The sequence below is a fragment of the Mustela erminea genome, chromosome 2, assembly GCF_009829155.1.
Source record: "Mustela erminea isolate mMusErm1 chromosome 2, mMusErm1.Pri, whole genome shotgun sequence".
NCBI lineage: Eukaryota > Metazoa > Chordata > Mammalia > Carnivora > Mustelidae > Mustela > Mustela erminea.
In genome coordinates this window covers 21,559,456-21,582,337 of record NC_045615.1, presented here as the reverse complement: position 1 = coordinate 21,582,337, position 22,882 = coordinate 21,559,456, and the positions used below count along the sequence as shown (strand labels likewise).

Sequence of the window (22,882 nt, the reverse complement as noted above, 5' to 3'; positions counted from 1 at the left end):
TTCCATGTTTATGCTAGGCTTGTGTCCCTCTGAAGACCTTCTGTTACCATTCCTTTTTACTTAGAATATCCCCTTTTTCCCCAGACTATTATATCTTTGGCTTCCACTAATGACCAGATTGTATGGCACCTTTGTAAGAATTAGTTTCACAAGCACAGAGAACTTGGTCAGAGCTCCCGCATTTATCCCTTTGGTCCAATACATTGTGCAGTGAGCAACCCAGACAACTGTTCTCAGAAGCACTGATGCTTAATTCAGGTCTCAATTCAAAGCCTCATCCTCAAGATACCTTCCATAATAACCCTCTTTATAGTCCCACACCCAATATATATTCTCTATCTCCTCATTCTATTTTTTAAATCACTTAACATCTGAAATTATTTTGTCTTTTTATTTGTACTCTGTTTATGATCTTCTCCCTCTTATAAAGAAGGGACTCCATGAAAGCAGAGAATTTGTCTATCTTGTTCAACTATGTATCCACTAGCACCTAAAAAAGGCATTCGATAAACATGTGTTGACTAAATGAACGAATATGGTTTCACTAGTTGTAGGACACTTGGACTTGGCAGGTCATAATATCCTCTGGCCTTCAGTTTCTTTTTATGTAAAACAAAAACATAATGAAATAAACAGGATAATAAAAGAAAATTAAAAACATTCTAAAACAGCATTCCTCAGCTTCCTATTACCTCCAAATTTCTATAACTACAGTGATCTAAGAGTCATTTGTATATGAAGAAAGGGCTAATTTCTCCACTAAATGATCAGATTTTGCTCACTTTTTAAAGAGGGAATAAAAAGACTAAAATGGATCCTAAGAAATAACTACCTATTACTGGATTAAACTAATTTAAAGGCCATGTTCAAACTTAGGTAGGTGTGAAACCAGGCTAAATTCGCTAACAGACTTATAATCACATTTCCAGAATCTGTGTACAGGGAAGTGTATAATATTCTCTTCTTTTACTTCCAATCAAACCCCAAGTTGCTGGCAGTGATGTTAAGCAAATAATTATACAACTTCACAAAAGCATCATATTTCAATGTTCTTGTCCAAAACATACACAGTGAGTCAACTGTCCGGCCTGCCTTTCCAGGCGTGGTCCCTGGTATTGTGTAGACAGCCCCACTTCCAACCGTCACGGTCCAAGAACCCCACATGGCAGCCAGAGTGAAACAAAGAAAGTTAGGAAGACAAAGGGGCTTACTTTGTTAAGTGTTTCACCAAAATATCCAACATTTCTTTATTCTTCTCTGGCAACTTGTGTACCAAGAAATGGATAGCATTAACACGAGATTCTGGGCTTCCACTTTCTTTAAAAAAAAAAAAAAAGAAGAAGAAAAGAATAGTTAGATTACACAGAATCAAATACATTCATAAAAACCAACCATGACAACAGCTCATCTGTTCAACATCTTTCAACAGAGAATGTAAACGTATTTCTATACCTTTCGCCAAAAAGGTGGGGGGAATCTATCTTTTGGCTTCTTCTTGGTCTTCTGTGCCTGCCCTAGAAGATCATTTCAGTGTGAATGCAATGAGTGCCTTTCCCTAGGGTGATATTTAAGAACAAAGGGCTACTACAGCTTCTCCTTCTTGCATTCTGCACTTCAAGTCGGTTCATCACTTGAAGGAGTCGAGTCACTGGGTCTCTGCCCCACCATGGAATGCAAATAAAATAGGGGCAAATAGGTTCTTCCCTCTTAGGGTTGAGTTTTATCCCCCCAAAAGATACACTGAGGTTATAACCCCCTAATGTCTCAGAACAAAATTGTTTTGAAACCATACCTGGGATTTATTTCAATCAGGTACGGTAAGACACGCAGACAGGGAAATGATGGAGTTGAAGGTAGAGTTTTATAGTTATACCCCCTAGAAACAGGAGGCGTGGTAAGCCAGCATCAGCCAAGAGGCAGAGGGAAGAAGGGGAAAATGTGGGCAAGAGGCTTTACTGTATTTCCCATGTGAAGGAAGAGGCGAGGCAGAGTAAGCAGACTCAGGACTGGTTGGTCTGAATTACTGTAGCAGGTTTTAGGACGTAGGGGCTGTGCCGAGACATCTGGTACCTGTCCCTGAGGTGAACTAGGACAGGAGAATATGGACTTGAAGTGTAAGAGCCCAAAAGAGTCAGGAAGAGAAAATGGGCTCTGGACTGGTTGGCCTATGGAAAGCATGCTCAGTTTACTACCTCAAGAAATTGGTTAGCCCCAGAAAGGCATTCTCCCTAGGATCAATAAGTCCCCAGATATCAAAACATCAGAATAAAAAGACATGCTCAGCATAATGCCCTTATTTGGAAATAAGGTCATTGCAGAAGCCGTCAGTTGAGATCATACTGGAGCAGGGTGGTCCTTTAATCTAGTATGTTCGGTGCCCTTATAAGAAAACAAAGACACAAAGGGAAAATAAATTAAATCAAATTAAATTAAAATAAATAAAAATAAAACAAAAACAAACCAAAAAAAAAACAAAACAAAACAAAGGGAAGATGGCCATATGAAGATGGACACAGGGGAGACTATCATGTGACAATGCAGGCAGAGATTGGAATGATGTATGTATAAACCAAGAAATGCCAAGGATGGCTGGGAACCACCACAAGCCAGAAGAGGTAAGGAAAGAGCCTTCCCTGGAGCCTTTAGAGGTCGGCCCCACCAACCTGCACCTTGGCTAAAGACTTCCATTCTCTAGAATAGTGAGTGAGTGAGTGAGTGAATTTACTTACTTATTGACTGACTGACTGACTAACTGAAGCTATTCAGCAATAAGAGGGAACTAACACACTCACTTTCCCCCGAGATTTTGGAATGAATTATCCATGGCTCTTATTAGCAACACGCCCAAATTCCTTTTATTGTGTTCTTGACAGAAAATACCAAATCAATAAAATGCTTATTATTTAGACCTCCACTGGAATTTTCAGGGGTGTCAGAAATGCAACTGATGAGAATTCAGTGAGTACAGACTGCTTGGAGGCTCACAGAGAGCTGGCAGTAGAAGCTGAGGGAGTGTTTCACATAAAGGACAGCATCTGAGTTGGGTCTTGAAGAGCAGGGAAGAATTTAAAGCAAGGCAGAAATGAGGAGTTAGGGACACACTCCAGATTCGACAAACGATATAAGAAAATGCACAGCCTATTCAGAGAGAGCACCTTAAGCTTATGGAAAGTCCGAGGCAAAACTCTGGCTTGTAAAAGCTAATTTGAAGAATCTGTCTCTACCGTGGGCTACTAAATCCGTCACTGTAAGTAAGACTGGGAAGAGATACGAACAGAGTCAAATTTGGGGAAATATACCTGACATTTTTGGAGGATGGATTCAAATGGAGAGGAAAGCAAATTAGGAGGGAAATGCTATTTGGCCAAGAAGTAATAATGAGGCGGGGGGGGGGGGGGGGGGGCGCAGAATTACAAGTAAGGAAGTAGAGCCGGCAGGCAGGCTTCAGAATTGCTGCTTCCAAAAGACAGCAAGAGCAAGATACCTGCTAACAGAAGGTTTGGGGCCTCAGTTCCTCATCTGCAAAATGAAGTTAACAGCACGATCTCCAAAGGCCATTATGAGACTCAGTGAGGTAACACCTGCAAAGGGTTGAGCGCCGGTGGCAGGTACAGCAGGCGCTCCATCACTGTTAGCCATTACCTCCGTTACTCTTATTATGTGAGCGCTCCTATGGAATACGTCCACTTGACAGGATCTAGCTGCAGACTGGCCATGGATCAGAAGGAAGAAGGCAAAACCAGTGTTTCATGCCTTGGTTATGCAGTGGTATGGTCAGTCCCACTGACAGACAGGAGCAGAGAAGACAACGCTGGTTTGAAGGGGACAATGACGGTGGGAGTGACAGAGGAAGGGACGTGCAAGGGGCAGATATCTAGCAGGGAGCTGGGAATGGCAGGAGGCATTGGAGATGAAGGTAGCAATATTTTCCAGAGGGGCATGGGGACCTCCAGCACATGGCCAACGGTGCCTGACTACTTCAGAAAGCCAACAGAACATCCTGTGGGGAAAAGAGCACCACTGGGGTTCAGTGAAGATGCCAGCTGGGGGCTAAACAAAGCACAGGAGGAGGAAGAGGAGGGAGGGCCAGGAGGTTCAATGTCATGAGAAAGCCAAATGAGAAGAAACAGGCAAGGCCTGGGTAGCCAGTGGTATCAAGAGTTAATGAGGGACTAAGGAAGTACAAGACGGGGAGGAGGGGAGCCTGCACACCCACCACTAAGCTGGCCAGCAGGGAGTCCTTCTCCAGTTATACAAGGAGGTTAAAGAGTGAGTGGCTAGAAGGGACAGAGAGAGTGGAATTTCAGATCATTGGCTCAAAAATCAAGAAATGGAAGGGAAGGGGGAAGAGAGGTAAAGCAGATCAAGAAATGGGTATTTGTTTTTATTGAAATATAACTGACAGAACAGAATAGAGAGCCCAGAAATAGACCCTCAACTCTATGGTCAACTAATCTTCGACAAAGCAGGAAAGAATGTCCAATGGCAAAAAGACAGCCTCTTCAATAAATGGTGCTGGGAAAATTGGACAGCCACATGTAGAAAAATGAAATTGGACCATTTCCTTACACCACACACAAAAATAGACTCAAAATGGATGAAGGACCTCAATGTGCGAAAGGAATCCATCAAAATCCTTGAGGGGAACACAGGCAGCAACCTCTTTGACCTCAACCGCAGCAACATCTTCCTAGGAACAACGCAAAAGGCAAGGGAAGCAAGGGCAAAAATGAACTATTGGGATTTCATCAAGATCAAAAGCTTTTGCACAGCAAAGGAAACAGTTAACAAAATCAAAAGACAACTGACAGAATGGGAGAAGATATTTGCAAATGACATATCAGATAAAGGACTAGTGTCCAGAATCTATAAAGAACTTAGCAAACTCAACACCCAAAGAACAAATAATCCAATCAAGAAATGGGCAGAGGACATGAACAGACATTTCTGCAAAGAAGACATCCAGATGGCCAACAGACACATGAAAAAGTGCTCCATATCACTCGGCATCAGGGAAATACAAATCAAAACCACAATGAGATATCACCTCACACCAGTCAGAATGGCTAAAATCAACAAGTCAGGAAATGACAGATGCTGGCGAGGATGCGGAGAAAGGGGAACCCTCCTACACTGTTGGTGGGAATGCAAGCTGGTGCAGCCACTCTGGAAAACAGCATGGAGGTTCCTCAAAATGTTGAAAATAGAACTGCCCTATGACCCAGCAATTGCACTATTGGGTATTTACCCTAAGGATACAAACGTAGTGATCCAAAGGGGCACATGCACCCGAATGTTTATAGCAGCAATGTCCACAATAGCCAAACTATGGAAAGAACCTAGATGTCCATCAACAGATGAATGGATCAAGAAGATGTGGTATATATACACAATGGAATACTATGCAGCCATCAAAAGAAATGAAATCTTGCCATTTGCGACAACATGGATGGAACTAGAGCGTATCATGCTTAGCGAAATAAGTCAAGCAGAGAAAGACAACTATCATATGATCTCCTTGATATGAGGAAGTGGTGATGCAACATGGGGGCTTAAGTGGGTAGGAGAAGAATAAATGAAACAAGATGGGATTGGGAGGGAGACAAACCATAAGTGACTTTTAATCTCACAAAACAAACTGAGGGTTGCTGGGGGGAGGGGGTTTGGGAGAAGGGGGTGGGATTATGGACATTGGGGAGGGTATGTGCTTTGGTGAGTGCTGTGAAGTGTGTAAACCTGGTGATTCACAGACCTGTACCCCTGGGGATAGAGTATTATGCCTCCATCAGAAAGGATGAATACCCAACTTTTGTAGCAACATGGACGGGACTGGAAGAGATTATGCTGAGTGAAATAAGTCAAGCAGAGAGAGTCAATTATCATATGGTTTCACTTATTTGTGGAGCATAACAAATAGCATGGAGGACATGGGGACTTAAGAGTGGAGAAGGGAGTTGGGGGAAATTGGAAGGGGAGGTGAACCATGAGAGACTATGGACTCTGAAAAACAATCTGAGGGTTTTGAAGGGACGGGGGGTGGGAGGTTGGGGTACCAGGTGGTGGGTATTATAGAGGGCACGGATTGCATGGAGCACGGGGTGTGGTGCAAAAATAATGAATACTGTTATGCTGGAAATAAAAAAAAATAAAAAATAAAATAAAAAAAGAAATATAACTGACATAAAATATTGTATTATATGTACAACATGATTCAATATTTGTATATATGGTTAGATGACCCCCACAATACATCTAGTTAATATCCAATACCACACAGTTATAAATTTTTTTCTTGTGATAAGAACTTTTAAGATTGGGATGCCTGGGGGGCTCAGGTGTTGAAGCACCTACCAGTGTCCTGGGATGGAGTCCCGCATCGGGCTCCCTGCTCAGTGAGGAGTCTGCTTCTGCTTCTCCCTCTGTCCCTACCCCCCACCATGCTCTCTCTCTCTCTCTCAAGCTCTATCTCAAATAAATAAAATCTTAGGGGGTAAAAAAAAAAAAACAACTTTTAAGATTTACTCTCTTAGCAACTTTGAAATATACAACATAGTGTTACTGACTACAGTTACCATGCTGCACATTCCATCCTCACGACTTACTTATTTTATAAGTGGAAGTTTGCATCTTTCAACTCCTTTCACCCATTTTGCCCACTCCCCAGCCCTGGGCAGCCACCAATCTGTTCTCTGTATCTATCAACTTGCTTGTTGTTGCTTTTCTTTTCTAAGGCTCCACATATAAGTGAAATAATATAGTTTTTGTCTTTGTCAGATTTCAAGAATCTGTTTCTTCAAAATGTTGATGGTTTTACTTTTTCCTTACTGTAAGAACTAAGTATCTGTTCTGTTAACATTTTAGAAGACATACGTAAAACAACTCAGTAAAAGCAATCACTAATCATTTGAAATACATATAGTAGGGAAAGAACATGCCATCAGTATGAAGAACTACTAATCGATCCAAAAAGAAAGAAACAATCCAAAAGAAAAATGGGCAAAAGACTGGAGCAGGAATTTCAGGAAAGAGGCTAGCCGTATGACCAATAAACATATGAAAAAGTGCTAAACCTCCTTATCAGGGAAATAAAATTAAAACCACAATGAGCTACTACTACTCACCCAGCAGAATGGCTTTAAATGAATGTAGTACTAAGTTCTGGCAAGGATATGAAGTAAATGGAACTCTACGTGGGAATAATTAAATGGCACAATCACTTTGGAGAACTCTTTGGCAGTACCTACTGAAATTGAACACACACATTCCAACCCACAACCCAAAAATTCTACTCAAAACCAAGAGAAATGCACATAAACGTTCACTAAAAGACACATTTTAGAATGTTCACAGCAGTAGCACTCTTGATAATCCCAGAAGTGAAACCATTCAAGTCTCATCAAAAGAACTGATAAATGCATTGTGGTATGTTCATACAAAGGAATCCTATACCACAAGAAACCAGAATGAACTGCTCATTCACTCAGCACGGAGGAATGTCACAAGATGACCAAAAAAGCTGAATGCAAAAGAGGGTATTCTGGATGATTCCAATTAGATACAATGCAAATGCAGTAACCCTAACCTCTGGACCTATGGTGTCAAAAGCCAGGGGAGAGGGGCACCTGGGTGGCTCAGCTGGTTAGACGACTGCCTTCAGCTCAGGTCATGATCCAAGGGTCCTGGGATCAAGTCCCACCTCAAGCTCCTTGCTCAGCAGGGAGCCTGCTTCTCCTTCTACCTGCTGCTCTGCCTGCTTGTGCTCACTCTCTCTCTGTCAAATAAATCAATATTTAAAAAAAAAAAAAAAAGGCCGGGGAGTGCTCTTATGTCACAGGGACTGTGCGGGTGTGAGAAAGGGTTTCTGGGACTCTGACAATACCTTATTTCTTGACCCAGGGCTGCTTACACAGCTATCTTAATATGTGAAAATTTATTAAGCTGTATACTTATTATTCATGTGCATTTCTATTATGTTTCAACAAAAAGTTCACTTGCATTAAGCTACCCATAATAAATCTCACCTAACTGAGGCTGGCACATTTTAGGTTTAATCCTTTCAGAATTTGGGTTTTTCAAAATGAAATGTGTGAACTGGCTATTTCATTTAAGGTACCATGGACGTCTCTCCGTGTCATTTTAAAAGGAGCCCCACACCATCAATTCTATGATCATATGAGTTCCTTCCAGTGATTGTGCAGTTAAGTCTGTTCAAGTTTACACTTCCAATAGTAATGGTTTACAGTGAGGAATGAGATTTCACAACACAGGACACAGTTGATGCTAAAGACAAAGGAAGCAGAAAGGCTAAGAAATGAAAAGGCATCTGATAAAGCAGAGTAATCAAATCATATCACATAATGAAAACTCTCAGATACAGGGGCCCCTGGGTGGCTCAGTCCCTTAAGTGTCTGCCTTCAGCTCAGGTCATGGTGCCAAGGTCCTGGGATTGAGCCCCGCACTGGGCTCCCTGCTCAGTGGAGAGTCTACCTCTCCATCTCCCTCTACCTGCCACTCCTCTTGCTTGCACTCTCTCTCTCAAATAAGTAAAATCTTAAAAAAAAAAAAAGACTCTTAGATATAAACTAAATTTGTCACTGAAAACAAAAGTGCAACTACCTAAAGAGTCAATAAGGAATATCACTCAGCCATAAAAACAGATGAGATCCTGCCATTTGCAACAACACAGATGGACCAAGAGGGGCGAAATCAGTCACCAGAAAAAAACCATATGATTTCATTTAAATGTGTAACTAAAAAATAAATAAATAAATGAACAAAAAAGGCAGAAACAGACTCAAACACAGAACAAACAGGCGGTTGCAGGAGGGGGTTAGGTAGGGAGACGGGCAAATGGGTGAAGGAGAGTAGAAGGTACAGCATAGGGCATGTAGTCAATGATATGGTGAGATACAGGGACAGACAGCAGCTACACTTGTGATGAATACAGTGTAACAAACAGACTTGTCAAGTCACTCTATTGTATATTTGAAGCTAATGTAACAAACTAATGTATCAATACTTCATATACAATACTTAAAAAAAAAATAAAACTTATGTGATAAATTACACAAGTTTTTGTCTGGAGTTAAAACCAAGATAATACCTTACTAAATCAAAGCTAGAGGAAAATGAAAGAAATTTTAAAAAATAACATTTTCAATTCACAGATTTAATTTAAAAAATAAAAATAAACTAGGAGAAAATTTAAAGTCAGGACTCTGAAAAATAATAAAAATTCCAAAGGAATAAAAAGATAACTCCTTATAATAAAAATTTCATGCATTCAAAAACTAAAAATTTTTAAAAACTTTGCACTAAAAAGCTACTTCTAACTGATGTTGTCTACCTTGTCATTAATAATCATTTCTCAAAAGAAAATATAATTTTAACATTTGGGGATTTATTACTTATTCAGAAACACAAGACAGAGAAATAATTTCCCACTCTCTAAGGTTAAGGTTCTTCATTTCTAAAAACAGTAGAAGCAGTTTTGAAAAACAGAATCAAAACCTTCCACTTCTTTCTTTGAGGGCCACTCTCACAGCCATCTTCATTTGAAATCACACATGCCTTTTTCTCAAGTCTGCTTTTTCCCCTCTTTCAAAAAGAAGGATATTTGGAAGTAAGGCACTTTTTAAAAAATGTTTATTTATTTTGAGGAGAGCAGGGAAGTGGGGCAGAGGAAGAGAAAGAATCTACAACAGATTGCCCGCTGAGCACACAGCCCAATGCTGGGCTCGATCCCGGAATCCTGGAGAGCATGACCTGAGCCCAAATCAAATCTAGACTCAGATGCTTAACCTACTGAGCCACCCAGGTGCCCCGAAAGTAAGGCTTTTTTTTTCTTTTTATTTGAAAGTAAGGCTTTTAAAGTTAAACTATTTTTTCTCCATTTTATTTTGACGTTAATCAGAAATCCCTACTAAAAAAAAAAAAAAAAAAAAGAAATCCCTACTAAATGGGCATTTCCACATGGTTGTAACATAATAATAACTTTAAGGCACTCAAAAGAAGTTTTCTAAATGATAAATTATATAATTAGATAAATTATCTTTAGTGGCCTATGCTTTATGCATTTCATTTTAATTTGTATAAACTATATAATGAAAAGCATAACTTTTTAAAAATCTAGGACATTGAATTAATCATAACACCAGACCCTAACCTCAGCCAGGGAATTAGTTTACTATAATACCAAAGCATTTTTAATTGTGAAAATAAAAATCAGCATCCACAACACTTAATGTCTATGATGCTGTGCCAACTAACAGAGACTGAAAAAGATATGATCATAGCTTACTGGAGCTTATCAAAGATACTTAGGCAGGTAAATATTAAGTTATTTTAATATTTAAATGTCATACGTCAATAGTACAGTAATTTTAGGAAAATAATAGCGGTAAACATCCATACACTACCCAAGGTGCTTCACTCAACAGACATCAAGTATTTGAGTTCTTCTGTGGGTGACCCTATCCACTGGGAAATGAATGTATCTGGCTAAAATAGCTCAATGTCATTAGGCATTCAATTCCTTTAATGTCCAGGTTTCCAAATCCTTCCCAATTAAGATCACATGATTCTCCTGCTTCCCACGCATGTTTACCAACTAGAATAGAACATTCCACTTAGGCAAATACCAGTGCCCAGATCCTCTAATAGTTACATTTTTCATCATAAATGACTTAAGAGCTTTGTGATTATGATTTTGCTTCCCAGGTAACTTGATTACTGAAAGAAAACATACAGAACATAGCAAGACAAGTATTCTCTGATGCCATATTAGGCATCCAAGCTTTGGTGGTCATTCTCAAGCTAAGCTTAACATGAGTCCAACCCTGAATGGGTCTGATTTTTAACAATATGACATATCAAGAACTCTGAGTCTTATAGGCTAAGACACAGACCATGGACTAACATTCTCAGAGATAATAAACACCATAGAAAAACATCCACATAGACGCCTAATAGTCTTCCATAGATGGGCACAATCATTTGCATTCCTGCACAGACCAAGTAAACTATGTTTTCATTTTACAAATTTCTATACTAAGAGTTCATTATATCTTCTCACAAGATGGATGGTATGAAGTAATAAGAAATATATATTGGTCTCTGCTTCTGGTTCCTGACATAGAACTCCTAAAAGTCTTGTGAATAGGAGTGCTCAGAGAATCTTTTGTTCTAATATTTAGTCTTTGTTCCTAGTTCCTGACACAAAGCTCCAACAACCTCCACAATTTTGTAAGTGACAGAGGAGTGTCTCACGCCAATCCCCTAAATCCCTCGGAATTCCCTGGGCGATAAGATCATCTTTTATTCTAATGAGGTGACCTCTGGTGGGCTCCCAGATGGGGGAGGGTCACCAGAAAGGCCAAGCCATAATTAGAAGTTCAGAATTTTCAGTTCCACCTCTCATTCTCCAGAAATGGAGTTTATAATCCATCATGTCTACGTAATGACAACCCCACAAAAACAGTAGAGTCTGGTGAACTTCAGACTGGGTGAACGCATCTACATGGCCAGAGGGTGCCACACTCCAACTCCACAAGGACAGAAGCTTCTACACCCGGGACACTTCCGGATCTCATCTTATGTATCTCTTCATCTGGCTCTTCATCTGTATTCTCTATCATATCCTTTATTATATAATAAGATGGCAAATACAACTTTGTGTTTCCATGAGTTCTGAGACCCATTTATCATACCTAAGGTGGGAGTTGTGAAACTCTGATTTCCAACCAGTTAGCCAGAAGTCCTGCAGACAACCTGGGACTCACAACTGGTGTCTCAACTGCAGGCAGGCTTGTGGGACGGAGCCCTTGCCCTGTGGGACCCGATGCTAACTCCAGGTAGACAGAATCAGAACTGAATCTAATTGCAGGACACTCAGCTGGTTGCAGAATTGGTTGGCGTGGGGGAAAAAGCCCACACTGTTGGTGACCAGAGGTATCACAAGTGAAGTATTTTGTGTGTGAGTAAAGGAGAAACAAAAGAATGGTTTTCCATACAGAGAGACTCTAGCTCCTTTCAGCAATTTTAGTTAACTTTCTCAGCTCTCTTAATTTTCTCTTAAAAAAATAATTTCCCAATGTATTCAACACTGAACAGTCGGTATTTTTTAAGAATGAAGAACAAAAAATGTCCGTCTTGTGGTGACAAAAAAGAAATAAAATTCATATTTGTATGAGTCACTCCAGAAATTAACCCACGGGTTCTCAACAGAAGCCTGCAGAGAAGAAACTGAGGAGAGAAAATAAAGGGACTGAAGAGAAACCTCCAGAACTTTCAGCAGGGAAGGCAAAAGAGACCATCTCAACAGCCCAGAATGGATGGAAACCACACTTGACTGAAAGGAATCAAAAATTCGTTTCCGTGCTAGTGTGAGAGGCAATAACAAAGACTGGCGATGCTTGATAATTTTAGCAGTCAGCTCTGCTAACAGACACTTTCGCATAACAAGGTCATTTGTGCTGTTGTTAATGGAAAATGATAGCCTGACCACAGTCCCAATTTTTCCAACAATATTCAAAAGGGGAGACTAATTTTGGCCACCTGACTTCTATAACTGTTTTTATGTAATTCTTGCAAGCCATGTGAAGAAGATGAGAGAATTTGCTCCCACACTCTTTCCTAAGACAGGCACAGTGAGGACCCAGAGGGGGTACTCATAGAGACTCAAATAAAAAATTAAAGACCATGCTGGGAACACTGGATACACCGGTTTAACACGTGTACTTTTCTCATTAAAGAAGGTAACTACAGGTCCTGTTCCAACCGCAACTCCACTTGGGTACAAACACATGCCAGTAATTACAGTAGCTATAGTATTTCTCTGGAACAGGGACTGTTATTCAGATCATTGTGGAGACTCTTTTCCAGCATCCCCAGAAAGTCAGGAGGCCAAACACAAGGTACCGGGCTAGTGGGCGAAACGACCACATCCCTCAAGGATGGCCTCGACGAACTCTGTCCACTCCCTTCCTCCCGCCTCAGACTCCATCACCACTCGCAAGTTTCTGCCTCTTATGAAGCCTTCATCTGGTAAAAATCATGGACGTTAGAATCTCAGACACACTAGCCGCCGTTGCAAGGCGCGATAATCATAATGACACTAACTTGTGGTTATTGAAAACCTTACTCCATAATCACTTTATCTTTCTCCCATTCTCAAAGGATTTTAGATGAAAACTGGCACTCTTCTGCTTTTTCCAGTCTCTAAGGCGAACAACATGAAGCGATTGTCCTCCAACTAGAGTTTAATTTCTCTTTTCCCTGCTTGCCAAAAATGCCACAGGGAAGGAATCAAAACAACTAAGCGTTTGCTTGAGTTTTTGCCAAGAAAACTTTCCCCCACTTCCTTGATCACACAAATTCTCTTAAAAAAAAAAAAAAGTCTTCCACGTGAAAACAGAAGTGGGTAGACCCATATTTTTGCCTTTTCCAAAGGCTGATTTTATAAGCACAGTCTAGTTGGGCCTACACATTGCTTCTCTCTATAACATGCTAGGAACCTTTACCCAGGCTGCCATAAAGACCTCACAAGAAGATAACGTTTAAAGCAATGTTCAGGCAGCAGTAACAGAGGACCCAAAGGGATTGCTCTAAATTTTTCAACAGATTAAACTATGGAATACATCCAAGGGGGAAGGAAAAAAAAAAAAAAAAAAAAGAAATGAAAATACAATCATAGCTACTGTCAGTGCACCTGTGAAAACCAATCCTGCAGGTTTTAGCCAGTGGAGCTAAGGTTTTGAATTTTAAATAAAGATCCCTATAATCTGGCAAGTGACTTCACATGTCTCAACCTTCATCTCCTTAACTATTAAATACCTCACACCAATGAATTTCAGACGACTCTGATGATTAAACACCATGTGTCAACACAAAAACTGAGGTGTACGAACAAGAGAGAGAAAACAAGACAGCTTCAAATGAGTATGACTCACGAAAAATTTAATCACAAATTAAAATTCTACCAACTACAGGCCTTTTTTATTTAACATTTTATCACATATAATTCACTATCGGATACTGTGTGGGCTTCTGGCATTATCTCACATTACTCCTTCTGCCTGTAATTTCCATCTAAATATCTTGCTATGTGAAGCCATTTCCAACCTGCTAATCTCTCCAAATCTGCTAATCTTCCCCAACCTTCTGCAAGTTAAATACTTCTGTGTTCCCAAAGCATTTTGCTCATGTCATGATTCTAGATTTTATGGGTTAATGGGAGGTGTGTGTGCCCCAATACTTGCTGGAGAATGGACCCCTGGGGGCAGAAATCCTTTCAGGGTTCCACATACCCAGTATCTACCAGTGATTAGCCATAGTAGACAATAAATAAATGTGAATGAATGAATGAATGAATGAATGAATATATCAATAGTCCTGCTTTTTCACCCTCTAAAAGATGAAAGAGATCAAACATCTTCTAATGTGATTTCTATTTTTAATACAGATTACAAGAACATTAAGTGAGATTCTTCACGTGGAAACTTAGACACACTGTCAACCACTACACCTCTACATAATACTTACTGGCTGGAACGATGAAATCTCCATGTAACTCATAGGTCATAAGAGGCTCTGGAAGACTCCTGTATGAAAGGACAGCCCAGAATTACCAAACACATACAAACAGGTCACTGCTCTTTGTGTCCATTTTTTATAAAAGGTTATAAATGTCATGTGCATTTCTCAGTTAATGTGTAGAACTTTCCCTAAGCAATTTTTTACATATCAAATAGATACATAAATCAAATGGATTATTTATCATCTGTACCAGGCACTAACAAAGTTTAACAGCCACAAATCCTTATCAGATTTAATCACATAATATTTCATATTTAATCTTGGAAAATACCTTTACAAACAACTGAAATTATATGTAAAACTTCTTTCCACATACAACTTATTTAAAGTCAAACATTCTGTCCAACCAAATATAAGCATATAGTTTTGAAAATCATCTCTAGGATATTAACTGAAGATGATGCTATTAAGAAAACATTAAAAGCTTTCGGAGAAAGACAACTATCATATGATCTTCCTGATATGAGGAAGTGGAGATGCAACGTGGGGGGTTTGGGGGGTAGGAGAAGAATCAATGAAACAGGATGGGATCTGGAGGGAGACAAACCATAAGTGACTCTTAATCTCACAAAACAAACTGAGGGTTGCTGGGAGGAGGGGGGTTGGGAGAGGGTGGACATTGGGGAGGGTATGTGCTATGGTGAGTGCTGTGAAGTGTGTAAACCTGGCGATTCACAGACCTGTACTCCTGGGGCTAATAATACATTATATTTATTAAAAAATAAAAAAAAGAAAACATTAAAAACTTTAAACAAAGATCATATCCTCTCCTCTTACAAATCTCTATTACAGAAATATGATGTCCATTTTTGACCTATGTGTACAAAATAAAAGAGATATGAAATATGTAACAATGTGAAAAATGCCCATATAATTTTAACCTTCTACCAAATAACACAAATGGTAGTGTATTTTGTCCTGTGGTCAACAGAATGCTGCAGTTCAGTCAATCTGTATACATATCTTAAATTATAAAAAACCAGATCTCTGAACTCTGTAAAAACACTTAAAGAACACTTAGACAAGTATCAATCTGCACAGTCTTCCTGGAGGGCAATCTGGCAAGATATTAAAAATCTTTAAGAGATTTAAATCGTGTAACCCAGAAATCCCTCTTCAAATGCTTAAGAAAAAAGAAAAATCAAAGACATATACACACAAAAATTTAAGACATATACAAAAGCCAAAAAAAAAAAAAAAAAAAAAGCAGGGATAAAGGAGTTCATTTTGTATTGCTAAGGAGGACAATTAATCAACAAGACAGGGGCGCCAGGGTGGCTCATTGAGTTAAAACCTCTGCCTTCGGCTCAGATCATGATCCCAGGGTCCAAGGATCAAGCCCTGCATCAGGCTCTCTGCTCAGTGGGACGCCTGCTTCCCCCTCTCTCTGTCTCTGTCTGCCTCTCTGACTACTTGTGATCTCTGTCAAATTTAAAAAAAAAAAAAATCAAGGCATAACAATCGTGTTAATGTGTCTAATAATAACAAGAGTTTCAAAATACATAAAGCGAATACTGATGGAACTTTAAGAAGAAACAGGCAAATCCACACCTATGGCTGGAGATTTAAATACTTCTCCATTTGAATAACTGATATAACAAGTAGACAAAGAAATCAGGATACAGAAGATTTGAATAAAACTATCAACCAATTTTACCTAACTGATATGTCTCTCATCTAAATTATACTCCATCCAAAAGGAGCAGAAAAGACATTCTTTCCCAGTATACATGGAACATTTATCAAGATAAACCATATTTCAGGCTGTCAAACAAATCTCAATCAATTTAAAAGGGTTTAATTTATACCAGCTATTTCACTGATTACAATAAAAATTGAATTAAAAATTAGTAACAGAAAGAGATCTGGGAAACCCCAAAGAAAGAGAAACTAGAAAGTATTTTGAACAAAATGGAAATGAAAACACAACATATCAGAATTTAAGGGATACTATTAGTAAAGCAGTATTTAGGGGTAAATTTGTATCATTCAACACCTATATAAGGAGACAGGTCTTAAACCAATGACTTCACTTTCAATCTTGGGGAGTCAGAAAAAAAAAAAAAAAAAAAGAGGAAATTAAACCCTGAATAAGCAAAGGCAAATAAAATCAACAAGATTCAAATTAAACAAGATAAATAAAAGGATAATACATCATGACCAAGTTGGGTTTATCATACAAATGTGGTACTGTCTTAATATTTAAACAAAATGAATGCAATTCGCCACAGTAGCAAACTGAAATAGAAAAACTGTATGCTCATCTCAATAGAGAGTTCAGGAGGAAAGAGACAGCTCTTCCTATAACTGGTATTAGAATAATTGGGCACTCATATTCAAAAGCAAACTTGGATCTGTATCTCATATCTTAAATAAAAATGAACTCAAAACAGATCATAGATCTAAGAGTATAACCTAAAACTATAAAACTTCTAGAAGAAAATATAAAAGAAAACCTTTGTGCCTTTGGATTAGGCAAAGACGTCTTGATACATCACCAAACAGACAATTCAAAAAAAGAAAAACTGATAAACTGGAACTTCATCAAAACTGATGCTCTTTGAAAGACACTATTGAGAGAAGGAAAAGACAAGTCACAGACTGAAGAAAACATTTGCAAAGCACACAGCTGAGGAAGAACTTGTATCGAAAATACGGTTAAAAATTACCAAAATATAATAAGGCAACAAGTTTCTTTAATTGCATGAAAGAATACAAACATTTCACCCAAGAAGATGCAGAGATAGCATATACGCACATAGAAAAGTTTAAGATTATCGGTCATTGTGGAAGTGAAAATTCACAGCACATGAGATACCACTGTACACCTTTAGAATGGCTAAGACGAGGGACGCCTGGGTGGCTCAGTTGGTTAAGCAGCTGCCTTCGGCTCAGGTCATGATCCCAGCGTCCTGGGATCGAGTCCCACATTGGGCTCCTTGCTCAGCAGGGAGCCTGCTTCTCCCTCTCTGCCTCTGCCTGCCATTCTGTCTGCCTCTGCTCGCTCTCTCTCCCTCTCTCCCTCTGATCAATAAATTAAAAATCTTAAAAAAAAAAAAAAAAAGAAAAAAAAAAGAATGGCTAAAACGAAGAAAATGGACCATATCAAGAGTTGACAATGATGCAGAGGAAAAGGAACTCTTGCACATTAAGGGTGAGAATGCAAAAAAATATAACCATTTTGGGGAAAAAAAAAAAGTTTGTCAGTTTCCCAAAATGTTAAACATACAACCAATATAGAAGTAGATAGACATTTCACTCCTAGGCTTGACCCAAGAGAAATATAAGCCTTACTCAAAGATGTGTACAGAAAGGATTTTGGCAGCTTTATTTGTAATAGCCAGAAGCTACAAACAACCCAAAGATCCCTCAAGAGGTGGATGGATTTTTTTGTTTCGGGTTTTTTTTGTTTTTTTGTTTTTTTTTTTTTCCCCAGAGCTTTATTTTTCCTCTCGGATTGGATGGATTTTTTTAAAAAAATCTGTGGCAGAGGGGCACCTGGGTGGCTCAGTGGGCTCAAGTCGACTCTTGATTTCAGCTCAGGTCATGATCTCAGGGTCCTGACAGGGAGCTCCATATCGGGCTCCATGCTCAGTGGGGAGTCCGCTTGAGTCTCTGCCCCGCTCTCCCTCTGCTCCTCTCCCCCACTCATGTGTGCTCTCTCTCTCTCTCTCTCTCTCTCTCTCCAATAAATAAAATCTTAAAAAAAAAAAAAAATCTGTGATGTATCCCTACAATGGAACACTGGTTAGCAACAAGAAGGAATGAACCACTGGCACATGCTACAGCATAAATGAACCCTCTAATAATGCTAAATGAAAGAACCCAGATTTTTTTTTTTAAAGAAGATATATTTTTATTCCATTTATATGAAATGTTAAGGAATGCAAATTAATGTACAGTGACAGAAAACAGGCCAGTTGTTGCCTAGGAATGAGGGAGGAAAAAGGGAAGGGTGGGAGCGAGGGATTCCTCGGGGGAAGGAGGCAACTTTGGGGGGCAGTGGTGAGGGTCACTATCTTGATTACAGTGTCTGCTTAACAGGTGTGTGCATGTGTCAAACTCACCAGGATGTACACTATAAAATACACTGTTTACCCAGGTCAAATTCACTTCAGTAAAGCTGCTTAAAAAAACAAATAAAACAGATGTAAAAATATATTTACACTCTCTGGGCTCAGACCTAGTTTAGGGCGACATGGCTGAACACACCAAGAATGTCGGAATTGTGGGCAAATAGGGGACCCGTTATGGTGCCTCCCTCAGGAAGATGGTGAAGAAGATTGAGATAAGCCAGCACGCCAAGTACACTTGCTCCTTCTGCGGCAAAACCAAGATGAAAAGACGAGCTGTGGGGATCTGGCATTGTGGCTCCTGCATGAAAACCGTCGCTGGTGGAGCCTGGACCTACAACACCACTTCTGCCATCACAGTAAAGTCTGCCATCAGAAGACTGAAGGAGTTGAAAGAGCAGTAGAAGTGCCACCGTTTGAAACACTGGTAGCCTATAATAAATGGGTTAATTTATGTAACAAAATTATTTTGACTTGTTAAATTTATTAATTAGATCTTTCCATTTACGTTGCATTAATTTTGCGTTCCAGAGGACTTGGAAATTAAAAATCCTTCTAATTTTTGTTGGAAAAATATATATATATATATATATATATATATTTACAGGTCATATTCCCTACATACAACTTAGGATACCACTGCATATGCACATGCACGCACGCGCACACATACACACACACTGACAACAGGCACATCAATTAAAACTTAAAGCCCTAGTGAAGAAAAGCTCTTTCTTAGTTCCTCTCTCCCTCCCCTTCAACTCCTACACTCTCATTTAAAGAAGAAAAATAAAATCAATTAAACCATAGCCTTAATAAAAAGAAGTAAATCTTCAGGTTTTGTTTCAAAATATGTGAAAAATGGCAAGGAAGGAAAATGATGACTTGGCATAGAAGGCCAGCTAAATAGTCCTGAAAAGAAAATTGGGGGGTGGGGGGGGGGGGAGAACACTTAGAAAAGCCAGAGGGAGAATTTCTTTTCCAATAAAAATGAATTTGCATCGAAATACCTTCTATGAGCTAGTTCTACCATTGTCATATGTCTGCTAGTCAATACAGCATAAATAGCAAGTATTAAATATTGTTGACGGTAGGGAGGCAGTAATAAACATGACAAATTCTCCATACAAAATGTATCAAACCGAATCACTGTATCTCTCAACTTGCCATCCAACAGGTTTAAAGCTACCTCCCTTTGCCACCCTTTGGGATCTGTCTATGAATATAAATCATAATATTTATCTAAGCTGGCACTTTCTTCCCGAAAAGTTCCACTCCAATTTCCAGGCTTTAAAAGTTTCTTCTAGGTCAAATCAGTTCACGAAAAACCTCACAAAACCGCTCATTTGTCCCCTCACAATGGGAAACCGTTGGGATGCGCACATTGCTGGAAATCAAAATTACGGTCTGAACAGGCAGGTCATCCATCACGGAGCTGGGACCCAGCCCTCTAAAACACGAGAAACTAAGGAATTTCTGTCTCAGGTCAGTAGAAGAAGTACGATGATGCCAAACATGTATCTGCCGCACATCTTTATCCTTCTCTTAGCGTTTTAGGGGTTTGGCTACTTCCCTTCTAACATCTCCAGTCTTCCAACCAATAAGATGGCTGGGTTATTTGCAGTGACAAGAATTCAAGAGCAACAGCTTTTTTTGGTGAGAAAAGCTATATTCAACTTTGTGCTAGGGTACCTGAGGTGACAAAGCTGGGATTCCAAACCACACAGGCTGGCTCCCACCAAGCTCTTGACCATCACACCATATTACCTCCTGTGCTGAAAGAAATGCACGGGCGCAGGCCAGAACCAGATAGCCAAAATAAAATCTCCATCTTCTCCCCTTTGGTGCATCACCAGAGAAAGTATTACTTAAATCCTAATTACTGCATTTTTAGTTGCTAAAAATAACAAGGGGAAAGAACAGCAACCTAACTTTCAAAATCTCCCAAGGCATCTGCCATTTTATGATAATCACTTTATCACATTCAGGCAGACTGTGTATATTGTTAGGAGGGAAGTTATATAATAATAGCATCTCATAATGTTGTTCTGTAGGCAATGTTTGCTTCAAAGCAGAATTCAGAAGGATAAAGCAATGTAACGAGAGAAAAAGGCAGAAAAAGCAACATAAGACCAGGAACAGTAAGGCACTAGCTTCAGAAAGCATCAAGAACCAAAAAGAAATTTTATGTGCGGTGCTCAATAAAAAGATCCTCTAAGTTTATTAAACTACTTACCCCACCAGGAAAAAAGAACCATGTGGAACAGGGTAAAAAATAAAAGAAAGAGAAAGAAAGAAAGAAAAAGAAAAAGAAAAAAACACTCATACAATTTATTATAAAACTGGATTTTTGCCTTTAGTTTCCCACCAATAACTGAGTCCCCTTGGCCAATCCCTTTAAGCGTTTTAGCCATGAATTTACTAAAGAATAAAACGTGTTTAAAGCTACCTCCTGGAGTGCCAGCACTCTTTGCTCGTCAGGTAACATGTGCAGTTCACTGTATTTTTATGTCCCTCTCCCATCCTTTCCTTCATCCATCTCTTACAGGCTTTCTCAATCTCAGCACCACTAACATTCTGTACCTTTAGAGACAATGATAGGTTGCTTCCCACACCGTAGGATGTTTAGAAGCCCATCACTGGCCTCCCCGCTACTGCAGGCCAGTAGCACCCCCTTTCCAGCAATCATGGCAACCAACAATATTTCCAGACATTGCTATCTCCTAGGGGAAGCAAAATCTCCCCAGTCAAGAAGCCTCATATCCTGGTGACAAGTACAGCTCTAGATGCTGGAGATACTACAATGAACAAGACACATAAGATGCCTGTCCTCAGGAAGCTTACATTCTAATCCCCAGGTGGGAGCTAAGAAGATTCATTTTGTCGTAATTCTCATCCAAATGAGCTATTCACTATCAGTGGCAGATAGGGAGACATTAACACATAGATTAAGCATTAATTTTATCCCTTTATCAACTAGGGACAATAATAATGTACTTCACAGTTTAAGAAAAAAAATTTTAAGCAGTGGTTAAAAATAACTTATTTAAATAAAATACTCAAAAATAGGTAATACACATCTATCCATTGATAAATTTAAATCTCATTAAAAAGTGGAACAACCAGGGACACTGGGGTGGCTCAGTTGGTTGGGGTGTCCGACTCTTGATTTTAGCTCACGTCATGATCTCAGGATTGTGAGATTAAGCCCCATGTTGGGCTCCATGTTCAGTGGGGAGTCTGCTTGAGATTCTCTCTTTGCCCCTCCCCACGCTAGCACTCTTTCAGGCTCTCTCCCTCTCTAAAATAAATCAATCAATGGGGGGGGGGGGCAAAAAAGTGGGACAACCAGGTAACAGGCTTTCTAATATGTTACCACTACGATGTATCTTGGAATAAATCAATATCTTAAAAACATTCTCTGAATCTAATGAATTCTATAGATTTAACTGTTTACAAGAAATCTGACGGCTAGAGAAACACATTAAATGACACCAGGACACAATCTGCCATTTCTACTTAAAAAATGACCCAGGTTGGGACCTGGAGGACACAGTCAGTTGAACATCAGACTCTTGGTTTCAGCTCAGGTCAGGATCTCGAGGTTGTGAGACCAAGCGCTACACTGGGTTCCGTTCTCAATGCGGTGTCTGCTTAAGACTCTCTCTCTCCCTTTCCTTCTGCCCCGCCCCTCACCCCCTCTCTAAAATAAACAAATCGTTAAGAAAATAAGAATAAAAAAAAGAAAAAGGAGCCAGGTTTATAAAGAAACATACAACAATGCTGAGGGAGAATAAAGCTGTGCAGAGGCAGGTGACTGTGCAGATTAAAAGTGACTTAAAACATATCAATCAAATGAAATGTGTTGACATTATTCAAACCCTGTAGGAATTTAAATAAATATGAAAAGACCTTTTGAAAAACAAAATCAGTAAAAAAATCAAACATGGACTCCGTACTGGATAATATTAATTCTGTTGGGTATGATCATGGTATTCTTTTTATCTTTTATATTGTCTTTTTTAAGTCCTTAGCTTTTTGTAGGCATATACTTACAAATCTATGGGGGCAGCAATATGACATTTTAGAAAATCCTTCAAAAATTATCCAAAAGAAGTAGCAGGTAGGGAGATTGAAGAAACAAGAGGGGTAGGACGTTGATAACTATAGATGCAGGGTAATGGGGCCATGGGGATTCAGTATACTAACCTCAA

At 39.3% G+C, this 22,882-nt stretch overlaps 1 protein-coding gene and 1 pseudogene across 1 annotated transcript in view; one reads left to right on the top strand and one right to left on the bottom strand.

Moving 5' to 3' along the window:
- ARHGAP10 (Rho GTPase activating protein 10) overlaps positions 1 to 22,882 on the bottom strand; it is a 319,494-nt gene that overhangs the window by 104,025 nt on the left and 192,587 nt on the right. Inside the window, exons 16-17 of the mRNA XM_032330629.1 lie at positions 14,542 to 14,600; positions 1,212 to 1,317 (exon numbers count right to left, since the gene is read on the bottom strand). Coding sequence (XP_032186520.1) covers positions 1,212 to 1,317; positions 14,542 to 14,600 — 165 coding nt within the window. The remainder of the gene's footprint in view (positions 1 to 1,211; positions 1,318 to 14,541; positions 14,601 to 22,882) is intronic.
- On the top strand, positions 18,794 to 19,105 carry LOC116582853 (annotated as a pseudogene).